Raw genomic sequence first — 23,889 nt, 5'->3', positions numbered from 1 at the left:
ATAATGGGATGCGTATTCTCTTTTAAAGACAATATCTTCTTCAAGAACGGTCATAAAATGTGTTTTCAATCGATATTTATTCAATAAGGGACCAGTTTTCCTACCTAACAAAACGGGTCGAATTTTCCGGGGACGAGTTTTCCAGGCGCCTAACAGAACGCGTAAGGATTATAGTAAGCTAATGTACTTCCTAACTTCCGGCGTGTCTGCTATCGGAAGCGGTGACAAGGCAAATCAGTTCCTCCCCTTTTATTGTTCTTCAATATTTCTTTTGTGAAGCGATTTATTTAAATAAAATACGAGAAAAAGACATTAAAAAATAAACAATAAAAATTAACAAAATTACATGAATAAAAATAATACAATTAGTCTTTAGTTGCACTTTTAATAACAAAATATTTAAAATACGTTTTTATTTTATTTGAAATTTTATAAGAAAATATGTTTATGAACAGGCATTGCTTCTGCTTCATGAACTAAATAATTAATTACTTAGATGTTTAAACGTGTTTTCAATAATGTTTTTGAAGAGAACAAAAAGAGTTTTCAAAAATTCTTTTTAAAAAAGTCATTTCAATGATTCTTAATTAAAATGTTTAAATGTGTTTTCAATAATTTAAAAAAAAGAAGGCAAAATAGTTTTAATAATTCTTTAAAAAATAAAAACTAATCTCAATAAATCCTTAATTAAAATTTTCAAACGTGCTTTCAACAATTTTATTTTAAGAGCGCAAAAAGTGTTTTAATAATTTTTTAAAAGTTAGGAAGTACGTTAACCGGCTATTATCACACCCCTCTGTAATAATAATATTGATCCCTATTATATATATATATATATATATATATATATATATATATATATATATATATATATATATATTATTATTATTATTATTATTATTATTATTATTATTAAAAAAAAATTCCCCTCTGGACCAAATTATCGTAGGCTTATATAACAGATGGCACATACAAATTTACTAGGTTTACACTATTAGCCATTATCTTATTTAACTATCAAACGACATTTAAGACACATTAATTCGTAATGTTTAAGCATTACCTTTATTCCTAGGAGTGTCATCATCGCAATGGCACAGATAGACAGTGGAAGTAGTTGTTGTTTTTTCCTCTAAAAAAAAAAGTCCTACTTCTACTACCATTTGACACCGAGAGGTTTTCTGTATTAGGGTCATATATGTGGTTTCGCTCTAATTTCCGGGCTCATATTCCTATGCGCACAATCATAATCTTCTATTTCCTTTAACCCAGCATTTTATGTTCTTACACAGACTTATAGATAAATGTTTTTTTGTTTTCGCTTATTTTCTTGAAATCATATTTTCTTATGCAGACTTCTAAATAACTGTTTTTACAATTATATATTTATACTTTGATATAAAATATGCTTTCGTTTACAAATACCTTCCGTTTGAAACAACAAAGGTGTCTTATTACTTATTTGTCGTGTTATTTGACAAAGAAAAAAGTTTTCTTTTCTTTTTATTTTGCATTTCGTTATTTATTTACTTTAGTTAGTGAAAGACACTCATAAAAAAATCATATTTTTTTTTTTATTTTCGTAAGAAATATAACTATATAGTAATTCGTTTTTACTAAAATATTAGTACGGCCGAAGGAGATAAAGCAATCCTTTCCCTTTTTTTAAATCACGCTATTATTTCACTTTTGTTTTGTTTGTGTATGGAAAGTTATTTTGGTATTTTCTTACGACCTGCCCCAGCGTAGTATAAACACACCAAACTTCCCCATGTTAAGGACGGCTTTTGAGGTTGGGGGTGCTTATTCCGAAAGCCGTACTTAACATAGGGAGGTTGAGGGTGTTTATAATACGTTGTCACAATGGTACTCCGCCCTTCCTTTTCTTTTTCCTTATAAAATCTTTCCTTTAATTTTTTTTCTTCTTCCAATTTCTAACATCTGCTCGGTCGCATTTCTTTTTGCTCACTCGGTATAATCCTGCGGTTTCTGTCGTTCGCCAGGCTCTGCCCAGCGAGACTCACGGAAAAACCGGCTTTAAACTGCAGAAGTACCGAAGTTTTAAAATGAGTACATGTGTTTTTGTATTTTTTTATTATTATTTATAATTGAAAACGTTGAACAATACAAAGTACAATTTTGGGTAGTTATGAATTTTTGGTACCGTGCTGAAATACTAATGTTTGTATTTACAAACCCATTTTAACCTTGGGGAGGGTGTTTTTTCACTATTAAAAAATTTAGCGTGAGACTTGAATTTAACCTGAAAACACTATTTACAAATAACGAGGTACCAAAAATGCATAAGCACCAAAATTTAAAGTAGATATTGATCTCAGATGCATATGATTGCAGAGTGCGATACCATCTGCCATCATATGCATCTGAGAATGCTGAAGCACAGATTAGTTACAAAACAAGTTTATTTAATAATGAATAAATATCGAAAATTTCAGGAAAAAAATGTTTCTTATAAATGGTACAAAAGTTAGGATGGTATAATTAAATTACGGTTACATAATGTTACATACAGGGGAGGGGGTTAAAGCTGTAGCGCGCATTGGGGGTACATATTATACACTTATTAAAAAAATAAAGCAACTGCTAGTTTCTTTTCTTCGACCTTATTAATTTAATATTTGGCCAACAACAAAAATAACAGCCGTAATTTAAATTTTTAGGTGGTGGTGGGGAGTATGCTACCACCGGGCAACGCCAGTTAACGGATCCTGCTAGTGATATATATTTCGAAGGTCACGCTATTACCCGAGTGAGTATTAAAAACGCTTTTAAAGACATTTTAGATAATCACTGAGAAGTGTGATTCCGATATCCTATGTAAGGATTGTGTAGCATGACCATGACCCAGAACCCCAACCCTTATCCATGTGTGTGTGTGTGTGTGTGTGTGCGTGCGTGTGTGTGTGTGTGTGTGTGTGTGTGTGTGTGTGTGTGTGTGTGTGTGTGTGTATTTGCTTGCTTTAACTTTCTCATTGCAGGAATATTGTGAATCTCGAATTCTGAACGTTTCTACTCACATGAGGAGCACATTTTGTGCTACTCAGCAATGTAAGTTGGAACTAATTTTCCATCTTGGATTATTTGGATATGACTTTGTTGTGAACTTTAATCTGCATTAGATAAGTCTTATCTCCCCCCCCCGGAAAAAGCCTTTGGCGGACATACAGAAAAAATGCACACACACACACACACACACACACACACACACACACACACACACACACACACACACACACACACATTTTCGCTTTTATATAATAGATTATTATCACATGCATGTTGGTGGTCATGACAAACGCTCTGCATGACACTGTCTATATAAATATACAGCTATTCCTTTGTATATGAAACTAAGGAAAGTAATTTAGTATGTGGCACAATGAAGAAATTTTGAGCCGGCCGTTGGAGACACATGCCCGGTCTATTGAAAACATTCCTTAAAAGAATAAATAATTTCATTTATATATATATAAAAAAATGTGTTTGTATGCTTATTTTTGTATAAGCGTTCAATTCAAACAAAACGGGCCCTATCAGCAACGCCGATAAACTGCTGCCCGTTATGATGCCAACCAAAACGATCTGAGACCCAGCAGCAAATGTAGCCGACGTCAAGTTAATCCTAATCACCCGTGGTCCATCTTTAATGTTTTTATTTTCCATGTGCCTAATCGTTTTATCGTGTCTAACACCTGGGGAGCTGGTTGCTATAACAACAGCTTCAAGAAATATACCCACCCCTAACAAAACAAGTAACCCTCCCTAGCAAATGATCGTGTTACAAGTATATATTCAAGTGAATAGCTCATCACTAATATAATGATATACAGTTTTTCTGTTTCAATGCTTACATATATAAATAGCTATTCCTTTCTGCATAAAACTAAGGGAAGTAATTCAGTACATATTCAAGGAAAGCTTCATGTATTACTGGAGTGATAGCAAACTTTCTAATCTTAACAATTAGATTATTTTTATTCATTAATAATATTTTTATATTCTGCATACCAGGTAGCCTTACTTTTTTCTTTTTTTTTTTACATATGGAGTCACCACTTATCAAGGCCCAGAGGCCACTCGAGGATAAGGGTTAAAGAGTGTATAGTAGTCAATAGGACAATATCAGAGTAATCGTTAGTAGTGTAAATTTGGTCAATTGGATTACTTACAGGGAACATCTGTGCTTGTTTTACAAGTGCTTCCATGTGATCTAATAAACTTATTGCACTTGTATCCTATTCAATGTAAATGCCCCTGACCAACAGCAGAATTACACCCCACCACTATAGAGGTTCCTAGATGTTGGAAAACCTACTCTATTAGCTCTTTTTTTCAGACAGCTTCTTTTTTTCTTTCTTAATTCCTTTCCTGTTTTCCAAACTCTCCCAACATGCAGAAAAAGTTCAATGGATTCCGAACAAACATCTTGATGCCCAACTCCCCACTTAGGATGTCTTCTTTAAATCTGATGCCTAACCATAATAGCTCTTTATGCCTCAGTGTCAATCTGCCTTGTTTGGAATAAAGAAATGTTTAAAAAAATAATAATAATACATCTGCTTTACATGCTTTTAATTTTCATTCTAACTTTCTGGTTATTATATGTGAGTGATCTTCACTAAAATAAGATTAAAAAAGAATTAGAAAAAATTAGTTATATATATAAAAAAAAAGAAAGAGATATTACCTGCATCCGACCATTCACTGCTACTGATGCCGGCTAAATTCCTGGCCTACAAATGCAATAGGGAAATGAATTTATTGGCATGTAATTTTTAATAACCTGGAGAGAAAGAAAACTGAGCCCTGTACATATTTATAATACATGGCGGTTCGAAAAGATGTATACACTTTATTATCTATTAAAAAACATAAATAGTGTGTTTAATCTACAGAATGGAGCAACACCTCATTGCTTTCCTTGGCATCAAAGTCAACAGAGTATATGCGATTGTTCAGATGGCTTATTTCTTGTTGACTGAGGTATGGTTTTGGTTCTGTGCAGTTCTAGGAGGTCCACCCTCTTAAAATTTACTTTCTCTCTTTGAGAAGAGGTTAGTTTATTGCTAACCGCCTGAGGCACCCCTACCAGAGGTTAGATTATTGCTAATCGCCTAAGGCGCCTCTTTCTTTTTTTTTGTCTTTTTGCAGGCTAGAGTGCTCTTTCTTCAGAACTCTGCAATACCACTTTCCGATCCTTGTGTCAAATTATTCTGCATAAGAAGTGCTTGATAAACCTGAGCGATATCAAAAACAACTTCAGCGGCTTCATCGCCACCAGAACGCAAGCCTGGCATGAATACACTTGTTTTGCGTTGGCAAAAATGTGTTGATTCTGATGGTGCTTATTCTGATCAATAGATGTCCGTTTGAGCCGAAATATGTTCATCTGAATTTAAAAGTCAGAAACCGCATAAAAGCAAAGTACTGGGAAACTTAAAGTCTTATGTACTGCAGACTTGAAAATATAAAAGCAAAGTAAATATTTGGGGGGGGGTCGTTACCAAAATACGTTTTTCAGTGTAACAAATACATATATTAGAAGATGGGGGGGGGATAAAGCAAAGTCTCATAAATAGAAGCTAAGGGGGAGCAAAAAAATTTTTAAAAAGGAGCAAAAGAAAACTAGATCTAAAAAGTATATTAATTTAAGTCATCTTTTATTAAAAAGAAATAGAATACCGTTGCTTTTATTTCCCAAAGCTAGAGTCAAAGTATCCTTAAAGTAACAATTACAAAAGATATAAAATAGAAACAGTGGAAGGCAGGTTGTGAAGAGCTGAACAGAAAAGAACGGCTCGAAATTTCTTTCTGCGTTTTTTGTAGTACAAAAGTTTCACTTTCTAAAGTGAAAGAAACTCTTTTCCAAGAAATAAATTGAAACAAAAACTCTGATTGTTTTTATCAGGAGGCGGAGAGTCGACAGATGCAATTCAAAGTGAAGTATCTGTCCTCAGTCAGAAGAGGATTTTTTTTGTCCCACCCAGACTGTCCTTTCTGGAGCTATAAACGGTCTTTAAAAGGTTCTCTTTCAGTCTTTTTCTTTGGGAGACGTTCTCTTAATCTTTTCGTTTTTTTTTTTTTGTTTTTTTTCTTCCTTTGAAGATTGTAATGCCGAGTATGGGGCAGCCAAACCAGCTGCCAACATTGCCCCGCTTTTTTATTGAAACCAACCGAGAGCTCTTTTTAGTATCCTCGCTGTTCCCTTAAGTGCAATTGTCTGAATCTCTTTTGCACTTGGTTCACCAGGAATATTAGTTAGGTAGGACTTCAGGTTCTTCTTCATAAGTCCTGTGGCACCTATGATAACTGGTATGATCGATATCCCCTTTAGGTTCCAGTTTCTTTTCATAATGCTTTTTCTTTTAACATATAAATGCCCTTCTACGAAGTGGGATATTTTTTTCTCTAACCACTTCGGGTTAAATTCTCTTCCGAGACTGCCTCTTCTTTTGCTTCCCTTGAACAAAAGGGAGGTCTGTTTCTTGGAGACCACGATAATCTGCTGGGGTGGCCAGAAAACTTGTACCCGGAAAACTGGTTCCCGGAAAACTCGTTCCTTTTTGCTAGGTAGGAAAACTGGTTCCTTATTGAATAAATATCGATTGAAAACACATTTTATGGCCGTTCTTGAAGGAGATGCTGTTTTTAAAGGCGACTACGCACCCCCATAATATTTTTTTAAAAAAACATCATTTTTAACTTTTGTTTTAAAAAATACTTTAGTTTTAAAACTTTTGTGTTATTATTACGAAACAAAAATAAAAGAAAGAAAACACTTACGTACTATTAAAGAAAGCAAATATTTTATTTAGAAGAATTAATTTAGTTTAACAAATTCTTGTTTCGTACAACAGAACAGAAAACACGGTACTTCTGTATTTTTGGTACCGCGCTGAAATAATAACGTTATTATTTCGAGAAAGTTCTCAAAAAACAAATATATAACAAATAAATGTTATCAAAGGCAAGATAAGTTACTCTTCTACCTAACTGGATAAATTTTTAGTGTTTTTATTTAATGCAAAATGTTTATTCAGCTCGAAAAACATACAGTGTTTACCGATGTATTTGAAAATTACAAATGGCGCCAGACTCTCTGTTGAACACTGTAAGTTTGGGAACAGGAGTTAAAAATAAAAAAAAAACTATACAAAATACTGTTAGCAACTCGCTCAATATATGTTACCGTGATATAAGCTGAGATATGTTCGGTGGGTTTTTAACAGAATTTTGTATTTTTTTTTGTTTTTTTTAACTCCTTTTCACAAACTTACCGTGTTTAACAAAAGTCTGGCGCCATTTGTAATTTTCAAATACATCGGTAAACACTGTATTTTTTCGATCTGAATAAATATATTACATTAAATAAAAACACTAAAAAAATTATCCAGTTAGGTAGGAAAGTAATTTATCTTGCCTTTGATAACATTTATTTGTTATATATTTGTTTTTTGACAAATTTTTCGAATCTATGGGTATAGTAATACAAACCCTAAATGTTTTTTGACTGAGAAGCGCAACCTGGCGACAGTTTAGTGAAACCCCATGAAAAGATGGCCGCTGTCCGCATACTACACATTCGTGAACACAAAAAGTGTTAAAACTAAATTAATTTTTCTAAATAAAATATTTTTTTTATTATTTGATAATATAAGTAGTGTTTTCTCTTGTTTGTTTGTTTCGTAATAACACAAGAAATGTTAAAAAATAAATTAATTATTTTTATAAATATATAGTTTCGTTTTTCGTGTCTTCTGTTCGATTTCGTAACATAATCAACCGTATCAACTTCAGGCAGCTTGATTTTTTTTTTTCCAAGCAGTGATCTTGGACATTACCTAAAGTATACTAATTTATTTTCTTTTGGAGAAGGGGGTCGTTTGAAAACTGTAAGTAACTGCCTATTTTTTATGATGGATTATCAAGACCCTTAAGATTAAATCATTGAATTAAGTTTCCATTTTCAAGACTTAATAAATTAAATTGAATTAAGGTAAATATGGCAATATAATTTTTTTCGCCTTTCTTTCAGATTATTATATACAAATATTTATTATAAAATAATTGTTAAATGAAACGTTATAATTTTTCTTTTCTATGTTTCTACAGAATTTGAACCTAACCAAACCGACTTTTTCCACACTTAAGTTAACCCCTATTTAAAACTAGGGGAACGAACGGTCCTAATTTTTGCCGGTGCTATTTACAGTGCCATTTTTTACCGAGGTATTTGGACAATGTCAAAATATTGTTAATTCATTGTGTTATATAGTGGTTTCATTATTATTATTATTATTATTATTATTATTATTATTATTATTATTATTATTATTATTATTATTATTATTCTTACTCTTGTTGTTGTTATTGTTCGTTGTTAGGAAGTCTTATCAAAAGTGAGTCTTAGAGAGTCTTATTAAGAGAGATGTTTCGTTCTGTGTTCGTGTTATGAAGAGATTCATATATATAAAATGTTCATACTTAGAAGTGTAGTAGAAGCTCTTAGAGTGAGGAGACAGTGTTGAGACAGTCTTAGTGTTCACATTGTAGATATGAGATGTAGAGACATTGTGTATGTGAAGACATTTTTAAACGCAGGATATATAAGACATATAATGACAATTTCACTTTACCTTTTGGTAGAATTAGAACACAAAGGCGACGTTTATAAAAACACATGACGCGTTTATTTCCATGAACCGGTCGCTGGTTTTCTTAGTCAGGAATTCAAAGTTTTACATTCTATGTTTCAAAGGTGACCGTCTCGCTTCCAGACGTTCGACTGTCCATCTCTGGACTCCAGACTGTCGTCTGTCGTCCTCAGACTCTCTCTGCTTAACTCTCAACTTCCCATTTTCCATGACGTCATACACATGTTAAAACATGTGTCTTCTTTCACGTGTTCTGGAAATGCGTGTCCAAAACTTTTTCCTTTGTTTACAAAAGGAATTTTAACCTATATTTCCAATATGTTAAAAACATGTTTATTAAATTATCCTATAGTTGTATTCCTTAATTCAATTTCATAACAGAATTGACAAATGCACATTCATTTTCTTAAAACTATTTAATCTCTAAGCTAAACAATGGTTTGTTTTTACATTCCATTTTCTAATTCTCTCTCGTAATCTATTTCTAAACCTAAATTATGAGGTTCGAATTTCGTCTATTCTATTTCATTTTCATTTTAACTAAATCTCTCTATTTTTATACTTACATGAAAAGGGGACAGCCCTTATCATGTAACAACTGACCAAAGTCGTACAGCGCAACGGTTAGAAGCTCCGACTGTCGTTTGAGCGGTCGGGTCTCGATCCTGGCTTGAGGTAGTTGCTTGTCTAGCCGCACTGATGAGCTATAAAACAGCGAAACAGTACTGTAAAGGTTTAGGAAATGTGGATGATTATATATATATATATATATATATATATATATATATATATATATATATATATATAGTCATGACTATTTCCTAATATATATATATAAAAGTAGGTAGCAGTTTGATTGAAGCATTGTTGGTAAAGAAATATAAAGCATTTTTTTTAAAGCCAAAGACAATGCGGGGAAAGACCGGAATTATGAAAGTAAAGAAAAAAAAAACAAATGTAGACGGGTGTGCTTGAGTAGAGGGGTGTCTAGCCTTTATTCGTCTATCTTTCCTCACTTCAATGTATAATTATTTATAACCAAGTTGCTGGTATGTCCGGTGTATGTAAAGTCCGTGGGTGGTATGGAACTTTGATTAATTTCGAGAGAAAGGGACCTCTCTTTTTCAAAAGACAAAAGTGGATTTAAGATGGCGGAAAAGAACTTTTCTTTTTTTTTGTCTACATTTGTTTTTTTTTCTTTACTTTCATAATTCCGGTCTTTCCCTGCATAGTCTTTGGCTTTAAAAAAATTATATATATATATATATATATATATATATATATATATATATATATATATATATATATATATGTATATGTATGTATGTATGTATGCAAGGTTTAGAAATGTGGATGATTATATATATATAGTCATGACTATTTCCTAAACATGTATAAATATATGTATGCATGTATATATATATATATATATATATATATATATATATATATATATATATATATATTAGCGGGACCTGTGGAAATTCCACAGCGGTATCTTTCATATGTAATGTATTGCTTTTGCAAAAGGAGAACCCGCGATATTATCATTTTGTTAAAATTGTAAATTTATTTATTTAAGTAATCTGGTAAATGTAGTGTTAGAATATATCTGGTTATTACGGTTTATCTCCAATATTCTTATAGTCTGAGACATATTTCCATTGTCCGGCGCTATCATCACATCATCTTTAGACAGATACTACACTTGGATCCTAACCAGAATATCAAGAAGGTATATTTCAGTTTCAAGGCCGAAAAGCAACATCATTATTTTTTTTTCTTTCTTCTTCTTACATTGTGTCTTCGGTGATCGGGAGATCTTATTTATTAAAAGAGGGTATAGAAGGTGACAACATGCTACGAACTGTATACTAATTTAATGCTCGTAGTATGTTATCCCCTTTCTAATAAATAAGATCTTCCAATCGAATAATTTATAATTTGGAAACCGTGACACATGTACGTACGTACGTTAAAGGTACTACGATATAAATACGTAGACTACCAGAACCCGTGGAAATTCCACGGTAGTTGGACATTTCCAAACACATTAAAAATAAAATGAATAAAAAAAAAATAAAACAAATAACGACGAATTTATAACAATTTTGTCGCACATTCTTTTTTAACCTTTTAAAGCTAAACAGAATTGATTTGAAAAATTTTTCTATGAAAATTCAACACACAACACATTGTTTGGTTTGTTTGTTTGTTTTTTTCTGAATATTTTTTTATATAAATTATAAGGGAATAGATGTCAATTAACTTTTTTTTAAAATTTAATTGATAAAAATTAAACTTACAGCTTCCTTTTCAACATTTTTTTTTAATTATAAAATAAAACAGCCAATTTGAAACTGTAAACAGACAAATATTTTAATTCATCCAGATTTTGTATATATTATTACAGAGTTGTGATTTTAAAAGTTAAAAAAAAATAAAAAGATTTAAATTCCATCAGCTAGAATCGAAACCATATCATTCAAAGCTGGCAACGTTACCATCGTTCCAACGTGACACGCATATGAATCAATTAAAAATTAAAAATAAACTAAGATGAATGTACAAAATGTTTAACAATTTTTTTCAATTTTGACCCATTTTTGACCCCTTAAAAACAATTTTAACCCCTTAAAAACAATTTTAACTGGCTAAGACCCATGAAAGAACAACTGTAGGGGACTAGGATATATAAATACCCCAATCCCGTTACAAAAGAATAATGAAACGAATGGGAATTGAAGGAAACAAAGACTCAAGTAATGGATAAGATAAACGTCGTTTATTTGCTGTTGAAAGAAATGAATATTTTAGTTATAACATGTCCGCGCGTATGTAACCAATGTCCGTTGCAGGACTGGTGTTGTAGCAAGAAAAGGAAATGTGTTTTCATCTCAAGTTTGGGTCACTATTGTTTGTTCGCGCGTGGGAAGAGAAATAAATGTTGTAGGAAAATTGAGAATGGTAGTCCAGCGTGTAGACAAAGAGTGGATATTAGAGTTGTCATCAGTTAGTAGTCAGCTACGCGAAGGTGTTCTTAGTGACCAGTAGTAGATGGAGAGAGAAAGAGGGAGAATGTATACATACAGTCATTAGCTCGTGCCCCATACATAGTAGGAAGTGGGCGTGAGGTGCGGGTGCGCGCGCGCCGAAACGGCGGCAGCTTGTTAGCCCAACCTCTCTCGTTGAGAGTTGGTCCTAAAGAGAGGATTAGAAACAGCTTGTCTCCATGTTTTATACTCGCTTCTGGAGTGTCTTTTGCGCATGTGTATTTCCTTAGAAAGCGGAAGTGACGTCGTCCATGTGTGTGTTCGTGTTCGCGTGTGTGAGTACATGTGTATACGTAAGCGTGTGTGTATATATACGTGAATGTGAGTGTATGTACGCGAACGTGAATGTGTACATGTGTGGACGTGGGCGCGTATGTTTGTGTGCGCGTATGTATATGACAGCTTGAAATATGAATGTGTGTTTTGTGTGAGACTTGAAAAAGGCTCGTACACAACTCGTGAAAAAAAATCCAATCATTTAAAGCCCTTAGCGCTGCTCCGCTCTGCGACTTTTAATTTCGGAGGAGATAGAGTTTGAAAATATAGTGACCGCCAGATAGACTGACAGATAGACTGAAAGACAAACACACACACACACACAGTAATCTCTTCAACTGATGAACGAATTATTATAAATATATGTTCTAGTAAAAACGGTGAGTAACATGAGCACACTATCTTTTTCGTGAACGCTGCAATGTAGAGGATGCGCACACCCAAATTCACACTCGCCTTCCTCCTCACTTTAAATTTTAAAAATAAGTTAGATACAAAAATTTTAGAGAAAAGAATTGTTCCACATCAAATTTTGAATGCACATTGAAAAGGATCGGTTCGCTCGCGTGAGCGTCAATACATATGCGTTTTGGTAAAATTCAAAACTATTGAACTTATTATGAAATATATATTCTAGGAAACAGGGCGAATAACGTGGGCATACTATTATTATTATCAGCAGGGAGACCCGACATTGCCCAAGATTGAATGATAATCAACGAATGTTTGACCCTCCCATATTTTTATATTGAAATCGCCCTTTTTAATCAAATCGATTAAATGCCTGCTCTAGTCGGGGATCCATCGCCGTGCACCGGGAGGAAGATTTATATGCCTTCCCGCAGTGACTTAGTCTACAATACTTTGTAGTCTACATTGCACCGTAGAGAATCTATTGTTGATTTTATAAAATTATATATAACGTCTGGAATCAAAGTTTAAAATGCAAAAGTCAAGTATCATGCTCTAATTATGCTCTAAACAGAAAAATTCATTTCGAACGCGCCCCTGCCATATCAGACAGCATACTGTTGATTTTATATGCCTGGCTATACTGCTTGTGCTGTGATAATGGCTTGGATTTCAGTTTAAAATGAAAAAGTCAAGTATCATTGTGAAATTGTGCTCTAAACAGAAACATTCATTTCGAACGCGCCCCTGTCATATCAAAGAAACTACTGGTGATTTTATATGTCAGGCCTTTCGGTTTCTGTGGTAATAAAATTTCTTAAATGCACATGTGATGTTCTAGGTGTATCAGAATTTTTGTAGGAATTTTTGACACCCCTGATACGAAACTGCAAATAAAATATAAAAAACTCATAATTTCTCTTTCAAAGGTGGGTTGTTTATTTTCTTTATGGATTATACTTCCAAAATAAACTATTAAAGTTGTATAAAAAGTAATAGAAATATTTTTTTTTTAAATAGTAATGAAATTAATTGAATTTTACGAGTTCAGTATTTTTCAATCTTTAAACTTTAAAAATCTATCAAAATTTTTCTATTGATTCTATTTTTACGATATTTTCAGGGTCAATGTGAAATGTTATGCTCTTTCCAATAAACCGAATATATTTTAGACAAACGTTTTTGTTTTTTTAAATTCACGCCTCCCCCATTTTCAAATGTCTATTAAAAAGTAAATAATTAATTTATGTACCAAAGCATCACAAATTGAAGATAAAAGATCAATAAATAATATATTCAAATTTAAAAACAAAAAAAGTAGTGTTTTTTTAGAAATTTACCTGTAAAGTCCGAAGTTTAAAACCTTTTTTTTTTTTTTAAACCCACGTTGTTTGTTTTTGTGTTTTTTTTAATGAAACCTTGGCCCTTGCTCCTTTAATTGAAAAAAAAAATTAGGGCTTGAATGACATTTTTCGAGGAGTTATAAGCTTCGAAAGATGGCGGGTGGAATTATTCAATAGTTTTTACGAAATTTCTGACACTGCTAGTGATGTTCCTATTTACAATGTCTCCCCACGGGACAGAGTTAGACACCAGGGCCGTTTTTTAATGTGGAGAAAGGAAACAAAAAAATAAAAATTGTCTCAGTCGTGAAGGATTTCTCCTCCACTAACAGAGAACAAGAAATTGAAGTGTAGCATCTGAAGAACAGATACTACACGTTGATCTTAACCCAAAGGCTGTATTTATTTGCTTCCCCAGTGAGCAAATTAGGCACAAGGCCGTTTTTTAATGGGGAGAGAGAGAGGGGGAGGTGGAAGGGAAAAGGGGATCAGCTCCCGAGAGGTGGGAAATGGGAGCTGGATAGTGATTTGTCCCTACATGGACCAGAAGATTGCCACAAGGGCAATGGTCTTTGATTGCAGCATCTGCCGGAACAGATACTACACTTTGATCTTCATATTTAATTTATTTCGTTTAAAGAAAAAATTACAATTAAAAACATTCCAATATAAAATTACAAAATTTAAAAATGTAAAATCTCCAAAAGACAAAACAAATTTAGGCACAAGGCCCTATAAGATCGGGGGAGGGGAGTATTGCAGGGTCTTTGTAACTAAAGTAAAAATTGGAGTCTTTGGCGACTTTACTCTTGACTGGCAACATTTACCACAATACCTCATTCACTCTGTGGACTCTAAACTAACTAATGAAAACTCCAGCGTTTTTGAAAAAAGGATATATATACAATTTCTCTGTGTGTGTGTGTGTGTGTGTGTGTGTGTGTGTGTGTGTGTGTGTGTGTGTGTGTGTGTGTGTGCAAATTTTTTTATTAAAATGTATGTGTGTGTGTGTGTGTGTGTGTGTGTGTGTGAAAAAAGTTCAATTCATTGGAATGCACTTGTGATGTTAGGCTTCGTAAGGTGAACATCGCTTGTTCCTCTTTTCATCGGATTATTTCGTTTATCGATACTTATCGAAAACATTCCCATAGACACATAGAGTACCTTCGTGTGAAATTTCATGAAAATCGGCTCAGCCGTTTTCGAGTCCATAAAGAACGAACACACACACACACACACACACACACACACACAGAGAGAGAGAGAGAGAGAGAGAGAGAGAGAGAGAGAGAGAGAGAGAGAGAGTTCCTTTTATAATATAGTAAAGATAGATATAGATATTTATTTACCAATTAGAAGTGTACCACCGAAACCATGACATATTCCTCAAAGAAAGAAAAAGAAACATTGTATTTAAAATTAATTCTATATATATTGTTTATGCACGTTTTGACACATGTATTTTTTTGTTTTTTTGTTTTTTTGTTTGTTTGTTTGTTTTTTTTTTGTTTTTTTTTTGTTTTTGTTTTTTTTCAGTACATATATTAGGTTTACTGGAAGGTTCTTGCGTATTTTTTAATATTGATTTCGAATGATGTCTTTTCAAATAAGTTTTCGTTATAGTATCCTTACTTTATATATCATTTTAACGGAGCATTTTTCGCTCTATCTAATCGTTTAAATTACAATCGTTTTAAAAACAATTATGTCTTTTTTTTTTTTCATAACGTTGACAACAAGATGAGAAAAAAAATTCGCACAATTTTCTTATTTCAATCCAAGCCAAGCCGAAAATTTGCTGAAACAGCTCGCGATATCAACGAAGCGTTTGGCCCAGGAACTACTACTGAACGCACAGTACAATGGTGGTTTAAGAAATTGTGTGGTGGCGACGAGAGTCTTTAAGATGATAAGCGTAGTTGACAACGATCAATTAAGAGCCTTAGTCGAAGCCAATCTATGCACAACTGTTAGAGAACTTGCTTCTGAATTAACCGTAACGTATACGACGATTTTCAACCTATTGAGAGAAAGAGATTGGAAAGATAAAAAAAAAAAAAACTTTATAAATGGGTGCCTCGCGAATTGAACAACAGCCAAAAGAAACGCCGTTATGAAGTGTCATCTTCCCTTCTTTTACGCAATAAGAACGACCCGTTTATGGATCAGATTGTGACTTGTGATAAAAAGTGGATTCTTTACCACAATCGGCTACGCTTAGCTTAGAGGTTAGACGCCGACGAAGTTCCACGACATTTCCCGAAGTCCGAGTTGCATCAAAAGAAGGTCATGTTGACTGTTTGGTTGTCTGCGACCGGTTTCATCCATTACAGTTTTTTTATTTTTTTTTTAATTTTTTTTTTTAATGCAAGTGAAACCATTACGGTGGGGAAGTACTGCCAACAAATGGATGAAATGCATCAGAAACTTCGACAACAACGCTCAGAAAAGGCCCAATTCTCCTCCACGACAATGCTCAACCACGCGTTACTAAACCAACCCTGCAAAAGTCGAACGAATTGGGAAACGAAACTCTGCTTCATCCGCCATACTCTCCAGACCTCTCACCTACCGACTGCCACTTTTTCAAGCATCTCGACAACTTTTTACGTGAGAAAATTTTTCAAAAACCCAAGCGATATCAAAAACGCCTTCAGCGACTTCATCGCTATCAGAACGCAAGATTTTCACGTTACTGGCATGAATGCACTTGTTTTGCGTTGGCAAAATGTGTTGATTCTCATGTTGCTTATTTCGATCAATAATTTTTGTTGGAGCCGGATATGTTCATCTAAATTTAAAAGTTAAAAACCGCAAGAACTTGTTGTCAACCTGATATATTGCATATTTATTACATTTGAGTGTCAATAACGAGAGAGAGAGAGAGAGAGAGAGAGAGAGAGAGAGAGAGAGAGTAAAATAAAATGATGAGGGGAAGTCAAAGCACCTTCAGTGAAAGGGATATATATATATATATATATATATATATATATATATATATATATATATATTAGCATTTCAGCCCGGCGTTGCCCAGGTGTTTGGGTGTGTATGTTGAGCAGATAAAAAAAAGCGGTCAATTTTTTTAACTTTGACCCCTATTATGACTCCCTTAAAATTTATTGTTTTGGGCTCAAATAAAGTTATAAAGTTAGATCCATGTCCAAGGAACCTATATCTAAAATTTGAAGTGTTTAGACCCAAAATTGTCGGAGGAGTTTGGTAGAGTTCTCAAAAACCAAATCGTTGAACTTTGACCCCTTAATCGCCAAATTTCTGGCCGAAAACCGATTACGTCGATTTTCCCAAATATCAGTCCCCTGTATATCAAATTTCGAGTCTGTAGACTTAAAACTGACAAAGTTATTGCGTAGTGAAAAGTACACAGACAGACGGACACACACACAGATACACAGACACGTTAACTTTTATAGATATACTTACATGGGTGCCCGACGTTGCCCGGCGTTGCCCGGCGTTTGGAGCAAAATAAAAAAAAAATAAAAACAACGGTCAATTTTTTTAAATTCAACAAATCGTTGAACTTTGACCCCTTAACAGCTAAATTTCTGGCCGAAAACCGATCACATAGATTTTCCAAAATTTCAGTACCCCGTATATAATATTTCGAGTCTGTAGACTTAAAATTAACAGTTATTGCGAAGGAAAATGTACACAGGCACACAGACAGACACACAGACAGACGGGCACATTCAATTTTATAGATATATAGATATAAATATATATATAGATAGATTAAACAATAATATATACGTGTACATAAATATATATGGAAACAATTTTGTGTTTACTGTAAACTTTTTACGCAAATATTATGCAAGTATAAATCATGTAGAATATCTGCATGAATATAATTACACGTAATAGTTAACTAAAAATGATCATCCCATAAGAAAATCGAAAAATCTAATAGGGAATTAATTAAAATGAATGTTTAAAAGAATATGCAAATTAGCTAGATTTTTTGCTAGTGAATGCAATTCCACAACCCATATATAACAAAATTGTATTTTCTTTTTAAGTAAATAGAAAAGAGGCTTGACTTTTTTCTGTTGTTCTTGGCCTTCGGGTGAAACAGACGGTCTATCAACTAGACGAGGTTGGGAGGGTCCTACTAACCACTTTTTTTTCTCCCCCATCCTCGACATAAATGAATCATCGTGTCATCATTGTTATCTTTTTTGTTTTTACACGGAAATAAAAAATGTTTTAAACAATTGGGTGCCAAGTAGGACATCCCCAAATACGAAAGGGTGAATGCGGTATTATGGTGAAAGAAGATTCTAGCTAAGAGAAACTTTTGTTTAGTTCTAGAGTGACAAGGATGACCAACGACCCCCATCTGCCACCCCCTTTTGAGTTGTCCTTGTGCCTAAGTTTTTTGTTCATGTTCTTTTTTTTTTTTTTTTGCCTGAATAAAAGATTTAATATCTCAAAGTGTAGTATCTGTTCTGCAGATGCTGTACTTAAGATAATTTGAACCAGTCAATGGAGGGGAAACCCTCTATACTGGGACAATTATTATTTTTGTTAACCAAAGTGCCCCCTTTTTGCCTACTTTTAGGGGAGCTGGTTTTTACCCCACATTAAAAACGGCCTTGTGCCTAATTTGCTTTGGTGGGGAAGCAAATAAATACATAAATTAATAGAAAAGAGGGTTTTTAATATGAATATCAATATACACAAAAGAAAAACGAATTTATAGGAGTATAGATAGATACACCAGGTGATATGGTTTCAGGTTTATGAAAAAAAATCATTTAGACTCCAAGAATTCAGCGTCAACAATCAATCGTTTGAGATCATACCAATTATTATTGAAATAAAATCTTTTCATCAATACAGAGATTAGACATCAAATAGAACATTTAAACATATGATCAATACCAAAACGAGGATAACCAAAGTTTATACAGTAAATCAAGTTTATGAGCTAAAAAGAGTTAAATGCAATTTACCTAGAGAAATATGTATAAAAGCTACAATCTCTCTTCAATGTGCTTAACTTAACGGAGCTTAACTTTTCCACTAAATAATTAATAAATATATTTTTAATATAGACAGGCATATGATTTGTGTTACCTTATACTCGTTAGCTTGGATGATGTAATCATATCCCAGCTGAAGGATTTGAACACCAATCTAAATATTATAAACACTGGCTTCTTACCAGCAGGATATCGTGACGATCACGCTTTGAAATATAAGAGAAGTAATATATGTAATTTATATGTAAACACAAATAATGAAATATATGTTATATTGATACTTACCATTTTTCGATGTCGGTCTATACAATATTTAGAACAAAACGAAGCCTGGTTAAATTTTTCTTTCTACAATTGAATGCACTGAAATTATGCTTATTAAAAAATAAAGTTTAAATATTCAATAACTTATATGTATATTGTCTATATTTAGATGTGTGTATACACTTTCCTGTTTTATCAGAGGACGACGGCAGGTTGTTGTGAAGAGCTGAACAGAAAAGAACGGTTCGAAATTTATTCCTGCTTTTTTATAGTGCAAAAGTTTTATTTTCTAAAATGAAAGAAAATCTTTTCCGAGAAATAAATAGGCACAAAAACATTGAATTTATTTCATTTTTTATTATTTATTTATTTATTTATTTATTTATTTTATCAGGGGGCGGCGAGTCGATAGACGTAATTCAAAGTAAAGTATTTGTTATCAGTCAGAAGAGGAGAAACTCTACTCGACCGAGGAAATATTTTTGCATCTTTGTCCCACCCAGAATGTCCATTTTGGAGAACTGGATAACACCCTAATTAAAAAAAAAACTTATTTAGCTTCACATCCAACTCTCGTGGGGAGGCAGGTACATAAGGGCTAGTGAAGTAGTTTTATATTAAATTTTACATTGTAAACTGATCAGTAACACCAGCCCAGCATCTGAACAAGTCGCTTAAGTGTATCTTCAAACATACATTCCTTGCAATTTCTACAATTCGAGCTAGGGTCAAACTGTAGTATCTGTTCTCTCTTTCGTTAGGAGCATTTTCTTTTTTTATTATTATTTTATCCAGAGTGTGCCTCTTGATTTTTTTTCATTTGTTTCGGGTTGTAGGGGGCTGAATCCATCTCCATATTAAAAACCGACCATGTGTCTAATTCTGCTCTTTTTACATTTTAAACCGACTACGTGTGAGAACACCTCTAGGTGTATCAGAATTTTTGTAGGAATTTTTGACACCCCTCACGCGAAACAGCGAATAAAATATAAAAGCTCGTAATTTCTCTTTTAAAAGTGGGTTATTTATTTTCTTTATGGATTATACTTCCAAAATAAACTATTAAAGTTGTATAAAAAGTAATAGAAATATTATTTTTTTATTTAAAAAAAAAACCGTAATGAAATTACTTGAATTTTACGAGCTCAGTATTTTTCAATTTTTAAACTTTAAAAATCTATCAAAATTTTTCTATTGATTCTATTTTTACGATATTTTCAGGGTCAATGTGAAATTTTATGATCTTTCCAATAAACTGAATATAATATTTTAGACAAATGTTTTTTTTTTAATTCACGCCCATCCCCATTTTCAAATGTCTATTAAAAAGTAAATAATTAATTTACTCACCAAACTTTTATATATCACAAATTGAAGATAAAAGATCAATAAATAATATATTCAAATTTAAAACAACAAAAAGTAGTGTTTTTTAGAAATTTACCTGTAAAGTCCGAAGTTTAAAACCTTTTTTTTTTTTAACAAACCACGTTGTTTGTTTTTTTTTTTATTGTTTTTTTTTTTAATGAAACCTTCATCCTTGCTCTTTTAATTGAAAAAAAAAATTAGGGCCTGAATTACATTTTTCGAGTAGTTATAAGCTTGGAAAGACAGGGGGTCGAATTAATTCACGCCTCCCATTTTGAAATGTATATTGAAAAGTAAATAATTAATTTACTCACCAAAGTGTTATATATCACAAATTGAAGATAAAAGATCAATAAATAATATATTCAAATTTAAAACAAAACAAAAAGTAGTGTTTTTTTTTTTTTTTTAGAAATTTGTCTGTAAAGTCCGAAGTTTAAGGCTATTTTTTTTTAAAACCACGTTGTTTTTTGTTTTTTTAATGAAACCTTGGTCCTTGCTCCTTTAATTGAAAAGAAAAATTAGGGCTTGAATTACATTTTTCGATGAGTTATAACCTTGGAAAGACGGGGTGGAATTATTCAATATTTTTCACGAAACTTCTGACACACCTAGAACACGCACCCCCCCCCCCCCCCGCACCAAAAAAATATCAAGAAAAAACCCAAACAGTGGGTTTTATTTATTTATTTATCTATTTATTTATTTTTGTCCGTTATGGAAGGTGAATCCTGCGTTTGGGGTGTAAACAAAGTTTATAGTTTTTAAGGGGATTACTTTTGGTTTCATGACCTTACCACTCGGATTTAAGATTAATGGTAAAAACAAAATTGGTTAGTTAATCTAAAAAAAAAAACTAGAATAGCCTGGAAATTTACATAGAAAATTGATCCCTCATTCTAAATTCTAATTTTCTTTTTCACAAAGTTTTTTAGGCTGTTCACACATAATCGCCTAAAAACAATGTCATATTCGTTCTTATTTTTATTTTTATTTATTTATTCCTTTTTTTTTTTTTTTTTTTGTTTTTTGAGGAGGTAAGTTGAGAATGTTACTCTACAAATTTAGCCCCCCGACCCCAAAATACTTAACTAGGGGGGGGGGGTAAATTAAATAACATAACGCGATTAAGTAATAACTCACAACTTTTCGTCTTTAATGTTTTTTGTGATTTTTTGTGTGTGTTTCTTTTGTCCCACTCGACATCATTTTCCAATGAAATTGAAAGAATGTTTTAAAATAAAATTGATTTAAAGCTATTGCAGATATTTTAATTAAAGTAGTCCATGGAGTAAATGTGGTATTGTGGTAACAACCGATGTAAATGTGTTAGACAAATCGTGAAAAAAAAATGCATCTAGTTAAGAATAGGAGAGACAAAAGATGGTCACCGACCATATCCCCACCTTTTTGATGGCCTTGTGCCTAATTTGTAAAAATTATTTTGACTTTCTACAAATAAATTTTTGAAGTCCTTCCAAACTGGTGCAATATTTATTTTTGTCTCAACCCAGAGTTCTCCTTTTGTCGGGGAGCTGGATAATCTTCACATTAGAAATCGACCTTGTATCTAACTTTGCACTAGTGGGCAACTTGCCTTTGGGATCCTCTCTTTGCTCACTGTTTTCCAGACTTTACCCATATGCAGAAATTTAAATGTAATGTGAACAAATATCTTCTGTCCATCTCCCTATTTATCCCCTCTCGCATTGTGAATCTGGCCCTATCATATGGTTTCAGTGGCAATATGCCTTGTTTGGTATGAACAAAGCAAAAAAAAAAAAAAAAAAATTAAATCACGTAAATTTACATATAATCTCAATTGTACTATAGTGACTGTAAGAATATCTCGCTCCTTTTCGCTTTGTATTCACTCAAATGTTATTTATTCACTTTATCGATGCTTGCTCACTGGCAATAACACGTGTTGATCTTGTGTAGATTAGTGATGTTTTAAGCCAACGCATTTCAGGTGAAAACATTATTATGTACTTACGTGTCGTGTTAGAATTTTAATAAATTCCAAAATTTACGAAAAATGATCCACATGCACCTTCAAAATTCACAACAGAATTACCCCCTCCCCATTATGTAACACAATGTAACTTTATTAGAAGTTATATTATCAATATAACATTTAAAAGAAGGGCAAAATAAACTAGTAATAATTAAAAAAAAAAAATTTCCATCGTAAGAAAATAATGAAATTGCGATACGAAAATCGTGTTTATATAATCGGCGCTTTAAAATAACGTTTCCATGTAGTATATTATTATTATATAAAATAATTGTTAAATGAAACGTTATAATTTTTCTTTTCTATGTTTCTACAGAATTTGAACCTAACCAAACCGACTTTTTCCACACTTAAGTTAACCCCTATTTAAAACTAGGGGAACGAACGGTCCTAATTTTTGCCGGTGCTATTTACAGTGCCATTTTTTACCGAGGTATTTGGACAATGTCAAAATATTGTTAATTCATTGTGTTATATAGTGGTTTCATTATTATTATTATTATTATTATTATTATTATTATTATTATTATTATTATTATTATTATTATTACTCTTGTTGTTGTTATTGTTCGTTGTTAGGAAGTCTTATTAAAAGTGAGTCTTAGAGAGTCTTATTAAGAGAGATGTTGCGTTCTGTGTTCGTGTTATGAAGAGATTCATATATATAAAATGTTCATACTTAGAAGTGTAGTAGAAGCTCTTAGGGTGAGGAGACAGTGTTGAGACAGTCTTAGTGTTCACATTGTAGATATGAGATGTAGAGACATTGTGTATGTGAAGACATTTTAAAACACAAGATATATAAGACATATAATGACAATTTCGCTTTACCTTTTGGTAGCATTACAACACAAAGGCGACGTTTATAAAAACACATGACGCGTTTATTTCCATGGACCGGTCGCTGGTTTTCTTAGTCAGGAATTCAAAGTTTTACATTATATGTTTCAAAGGTTACCGTCTCGCTTCCAGACGTTCGACTGTCCATCTCTGGACTCCAGACTGTCGTCCTCAGACTCTCTCTGCTTGACTCTCAACTTCCCATTTTCCATGACGTCATACACATGTTAAAACATGTGTCTTCTTTCACGTGTTCTGGAAATGCGTGTCCAAAACTTTTTCCTTTGTTTACAAAAGGAATTTTAACCTATATTTCCAGTAACCTATATTTCCAATATGTTAAAAACATGTTTATTAAATTATCCTATAGTTGCATTCCTTAATTCAGTTTCATAACAGAATTGACAAATGCACATTCATTTTCTTAAAACTATTTAATCTCTAAGCTAAACAATGGTTTGTTTTTACATTCCATTTTCTAATTCTCTCTCGTAATCTATTTCTAAACCTAAATTATGAGGTTCGAATTTCGTCTATTCTATTTCATTTTCATTTTAACTAAATCTCTCTATTTTTATACTTACATGAAAAGGGGACAGCCCTTATCATGTAACAACTGCCCAAAGTCGTACA

The 23,889-nt window shown here is 32.6% G+C and overlaps 2 protein-coding genes across 4 annotated transcripts in view; one reads left to right on the top strand and one right to left on the bottom strand.

The window, feature by feature from the left end:
• The window catches only part of LOC145252580 (protein mono-ADP-ribosyltransferase PARP11-like), a 94,650-nt gene extending 75,346 nt beyond the window's left edge, over positions 1-19,304 (bottom strand). For 2 of the 3 annotated variants that reach the window (XM_080112230.1, XM_080112231.1), the window contains exons 1-2: positions 19,053-19,281; positions 4,709-4,754 (exon numbers count right to left, since the gene is read on the bottom strand). In XM_080112230.1, the coding sequence (XP_079968356.1) occupies positions 4,709-4,754; positions 19,053-19,055 (49 nt within the window). In that variant the 5' untranslated portion in view covers positions 19,056-19,281. Of the gene's footprint in view, positions 1-4,708; positions 4,755-19,052 lie in introns of all 3 variants that reach the window. The other variant, XM_080112232.1, reaches the window with a different exon arrangement.
• LOC145252585 (mitochondrial potassium channel-like) overlaps positions 1-23,889 on the top strand; it is a 388,073-nt gene that overhangs the window by 300,326 nt on the left and 63,858 nt on the right. The window lies entirely within an intron of this gene.

Source organism: Euprymna scolopes, chromosome 29, assembly GCF_053919585.1.
Source record: "Euprymna scolopes isolate OS-2025 chromosome 29, ASM5391958v1, whole genome shotgun sequence".
Classification (NCBI taxonomy): domain Eukaryota; kingdom Metazoa; phylum Mollusca; class Cephalopoda; order Sepiida; family Sepiolidae; genus Euprymna; species Euprymna scolopes.
This window is presented reverse-complemented; position numbering and strand designations above follow the sequence as displayed.